The following is a 5,070-nucleotide window of genomic DNA, read 5'->3' as shown; positions in this document are numbered from 1 at the left end:
ATGGTATAGTGTATAATGTTACAAAAGCTTTTTATTTCAGATAAATGCTGATATTTGGATCTTTCTATTCACCAAGCTGGAAAAAAATTTACTCAACTGTTTTAAATATTGATGATGATGATAATGATAATAATAATGATAATAAAAAATGTTTCTCAAATCAGCATATTAGAAAGATTTCTGAAGGATCATGTGACACTGAAGACTGCAGTAATGATGCTGAAAATTCAGCTTTGATCACAGAAATAAATGACATTTTAAAATATATTCAAATAGAAAGCAGTTATTTTAAATAGTAAAAATATTTCACAATATTACTGCTTTGCTGTATTTTGGATCAAATAAATGCAGGCTTGGTGAGCAGAAGAGAATTCTTTAAAAAAAACATTACAAATCTGTTCAAAAACTTTTGACTGGTAGTGTACATATCAAACGGTCATTTTTGTGTACCGTCACACCTCTATTCATTTGTAACTTTTGCCATTTTTTGTTTTGTATAGGCATACAGCCCTATGCTCTTACTGTACATCAACAGCTGTCTCTTTTGTGTCTATTTTTAACTCCATATAGATTTCCCGTACCCTCTCGGCTGGCTGTCAGGATATCTGGCCATGTTGATTGGAGCAGGAATGACCTTTATCATCCAGAGCAGCTCTGTTTTCACCTCGGCCTTGACTCCACTCATAGGTAAATCTCTAATGAATGACTTCTTCAACAGATCCTTGGTTTAGAAGTGACCCTGCCGACAAAAGCTCATTGTTGACATCGCATGAATGAGACGACCAGCAGGCAGCAGCACAAGATTGCTCTGAAACACATTAATAATGCATCCACCCGAGTCCAAAAAGGCTTTTTGTGTATTTATACTGTATGCCAGGAATGTAAAAAATGAGAGTGAAACAGTCAAGTAAACAAAAACCAGCAGAATTTATTGCATTTTTCAGATCACTGAAATGAAGTTTGAGACGGCTGTGGAAATCTGTCTAGGGTATTGTGTTTTCATGGTTCGATGTGCAAACACTTAAAAAGAAGCTAGAAAACTTTTGCAATAAGTCCCAGGATCAAACGTTATTATTTTTTTTACATGATGCATTACATTTTACATGCTAATAAAACCATGTGACAATTCAGCTGTTTTGTTTCGCTGTAAAATAATGAACAGAAATAATCAGCAGTTCTGATTAAACTTTAATTTTTGATACACCCTGGTGTTTTCTTCAAATGTAGAGCAAATGTGAGTGTGAACTAGTCGCTAATAGTGCTTTTGGCTCAAATTAAATATTAACTGCACCTCTGTGAAATCAGGCAAAATGATGGTGCTTTCTCGTTCAATTATTTCATCATTAATTTACACCCATTACCTGGAAATGATTCATCGGCTGCCGCATGATTATGATAATTATTAACTTTTCAGCCAATGGGGATCCCTCTGTGTCTTCGAGATTACAGTTACTATGGAGATCATCTTTTATTAAAGCCCCTGAAAAGTTGAAGTGTCACTGGACGTATTATTAATAGTGGAAAGAGGGTTAAAAGATCATCAGCGCTGACAAAGGGACAGAAACCATGTGACCTCACAGCTCGTTCCAGGAGAACATTTACATGTCCCTGTAGTTAGTTTTTTTTTACATTTTCCTGCTGCGTATAAATGTTATAATTATGTGTGTGTGTATATATACAGTATTTAAGATACTGTATACTTTTATTCAGCAACAAAAGTGACAGTAAAGACATTTATAATGTTAAAGACATTTCTGTTTTAAATAAAATTCTGTTTTTTTTAAACTTTCTATTTGTCAAATAATTCTGAAAAAAAGTATAATGGTTTCCACAAAAATATGAAGGCGCACAACTGTTTTCAACCTTGATAATCATAAGATGTTTATTGAGTAGCAAATTAGCATATTAGAATGATGCTGAAAATTCAGCTTTGCATCACAGAAATAAATTACACTTTAAAATATATTCACATAGAAAACAGTTCTTTTAAATTGTAAAAATATATCACATTATTGCTGTTTTTACTGTATTTTTGAAAAACTAAATACAGCCTTAGTAAGCATAAAACACATATTTCGAAAACATTAGAAAATATTATGTTGTCACAAGGGCTGCATCTCATTAACTATGGAGTCCAGTTTCACAAACAGCTGATACCCTATCATCCGTTTTGTAAGTTGGTTTCAAATATCTAGATCTCAAACCAAAAGACAGTTCCATACATGCTTCATATCATTGCTTGGACAAAAAACATTTGATTCCTGTATATCTGTCTCTGATTCCTGCAGGCATTGGCGTGATCAGTCTCAATAGAGCGTATCCTTTGACCTTGGGTTCCAACATTGGCACTACCACCACGGCCATCCTTGCAGCTCTCGCCAGCCCCAGAGAGAAGCTTCCTGCTGCATGCCAGGTACGACAATGACACACAGCCATTACTGAGCACTCAGTGGAAATTTCAGTTTTCTAAAATGATTGCACCTTATCAAAAATTCAGGGCAAATCTGCTTGCTTTTCCAACTGGATGATGAAGAAAATGTATCTTCTGGACACATGGCATTTTCTTCATTAATGCATTTGTTTACTCATTTTTTTAGTGGTTCTTGCTTAGTCATACTGAAGATTTGGGGTTTGTTTAGATCCCTGAACACAAGTATTGAACTCAGAGCTTAACACATTCTGCATCATATGTTTATGAATCATGTCATGAATAACTAAAACTGTTTAGCATGTTGAAAAGAGGTGTACTGTTACTTCTCAAGAAAAAGTCTTATAGACTTACATTGGGTATGTTTACATGCACTAATTATCCTCAGTCAGAATGAATCTAATCCAATTTCAGATTCTGAAAGATGTGTTTATATGAACCCTAAATGCAGTGTGATTCACATGTGCACTACATGTATTACAATCGTCTAGTATAATTGTCATTTTTGTCTTGGTGCCTAAAAAGAAAGCTAACATCTATGTCAGAAGAGTTTTTTTTTTTTTAAACAAATATTTAATAAATATTCAGTCTCATCCACTGACCACTTCGTAAGATATGAGGCATTAATAAACATATGGACATTTGTAAACCAATTCAATTTGGTTAAAAAGCAGTTAAAAAGCTATTTTCTTATTTGGTATTTTTGTCTCGTTTTCCAGTACAAACATCTAAACATTCTTAAATCAAGATACTTTATCTTGAAAAGGAAAATGACAGAAGATATTAACTATTGTTTTCTGAAAAGTTTATGATTCAAATAAGAAAAAATATCTGCCAATAGGGGAAAAAAAAAACTAGCTTTCCTTTTGAATTTTTTTTTTTCTCCATTGGCTGATTTTTTGTTGTTGTTTTAAGATTAAACTCACTACATTTTAATACATTTTTTCAGAAAACAAGACTTAATGTCTTGCATAATTTGGTTTCTTAAATAAATGTATCTTGATCTGATAATGTTTAGATGTTTGTACTGGAAAAAGACAAAAATACTAAGAAAAGGAGTTGCAGTGTACAGAAGACAATAGTTTCATCATCCTGCTGAAATTAGTTCAAGCTTTGTTCTTATCCAATCACTGTGGTCAAATCGATAATGCTATATATTAATATTTAAGCATGTTACAAAAATTTCAAGTACTGAATATTTAAAAACAGACCTAAGCCGTATCTAACAGCCCCCACTCACATAAGTGAAAAATCTAGTTTGCTTTATTCTTCTACTCTCATATTCCCTCCAGATTGCCTTGTGCCATTTTTACTTCAATATTTTTGGGATTTTACTGTGGTATCCAGTCCCGCTCACTCGTCTGCCCATCCGTATGGCGTCTGCGCTGGGCGAATGCACTGCCAAGTACCGCTGGTTTGCTGTGCTTTACCTTCTGGTGTGTTTTCTGCTGCTGCCTTGCCTCGTGTTCGGCATCTCTCTGGCCGGATGGCAGGCCATGGTCGGCGTGGGTGCGCCGTTCGCCGCGCTCACCATCTTCATCCTCCTGGTCAACCTGATGCAGTCCCACAGTCCCACGCACCTGCCGAAGACACTGCGCAGCTGGGACTTTCTCCCGCAGTGGATGCACTCTCTCAAACCGCTCGACAAGCTCATTACCAAAACAACGGTGCTGTGCTGCAGCCCGGCTCGACTTAATGACCCAGATGTGGTTGTCGTGACTCCAGACACAACAAACATCAAGCCAGAGTCAAAGAAACAAACCGAACAGTGGTATGACAACCCTGCCCTGTCCCTACCTGAGGAGATTTCCTCAGAGCCAAGAGTGTTTAGACTTAGAGGACTAGAAAGATGCAACAGCACGCCATTGTAGATTTGTAGTCTTTCCAAAATAAACCATCATGGTCTAAATGGCCAGTCTCAGATTTATTCTCTATTCCAAAACCTAGTGAGCTGCTTATGTAGACAGCATTTTAAGGCAGCATATGCATGAATGCACCAACTAAGATACTGTTTTGGCCCAATTCTAAGACAGCATCCGCATTCACGTAGAAGGCAATCTCATAATGCACTGCAACAAGCTCAATAAGAACAAATCTATCCAAGATGGCAGCCGAATGTACTTAAAAATGGTTTATATGCTAATTTAAATGCTGCATTTATTTGATCAAAATACGGTAAAAACCGTAATATTGTGAAATATTATTACAATTTAAAATATCTGTTTTCTGTTTGAATGCGTTTCAAAATATAATTTATCCCTGTGATGCAAAGCTGAATTTTCAGCATTATTACTCCAGTCTTCAGTGTCACATGATCCTTCAGAAGTCATTCTGCTGATTTGCTGCTCAAGAAACATTTCTTTCTTCTTCTTTAAAGCGGTTCACTGGGTTTTGGAACAGTTGCTTAGTTTTGCATCTGGTGCTTATTCAAATTCTAAATGCACTTTTTGAACAAATCAGTCTAATTTTATTCACCATAATATTTTCACAATAGGTTCAGAGAATTATATCTCGAGGCCATTGTGCCTCTGAGGAATCTGGGTGAACATTTTGTTGTTTTGTCCTGCAGTCATGCATGAATGTTTATTATCTGCAGCGCTATGTAAATCTCGCTGAATAAGCGGTTTGAAAGTCTGCATTGA

The 5,070-nt window shown here is 35.8% G+C and overlaps 1 protein-coding gene across 1 annotated transcript in view; it reads left to right on the top strand.

Annotated features, from left to right (window-relative positions):
• The window catches only part of slc34a1a (solute carrier family 34 member 1a), a 21,247-nt gene extending 16,859 nt beyond the window's left edge, over positions 1-4,388 (top strand). The window contains exons 11-13 of the mRNA XM_016473961.1: positions 571-687; positions 2,289-2,413; positions 3,721-4,388. Coding sequence (XP_016329447.1) covers positions 571-687; positions 2,289-2,413; positions 3,721-4,299 — 821 coding nt within the window. The 3' untranslated portion in view covers positions 4,300-4,388. The remainder of the gene's footprint in view (positions 1-570; positions 688-2,288; positions 2,414-3,720) is intronic.
• The last annotated feature ends 682 nt before the right edge of the window (positions 4,389-5,070 follow it).

Source organism: Sinocyclocheilus anshuiensis, unplaced genomic scaffold (genome assembly GCF_001515605.1).
Source record: "Sinocyclocheilus anshuiensis isolate Anshui unplaced genomic scaffold, SAMN03320099.WGS_v1.1 scaffold877, whole genome shotgun sequence".
NCBI classification, from domain to species: Eukaryota; Metazoa; Chordata; class Actinopteri; order Cypriniformes; family Cyprinidae; genus Sinocyclocheilus; species Sinocyclocheilus anshuiensis.
The sequence above is the reverse complement of the archived record's forward strand: the minus strand, read 5'-3'. Positions and strand labels throughout refer to the sequence as shown.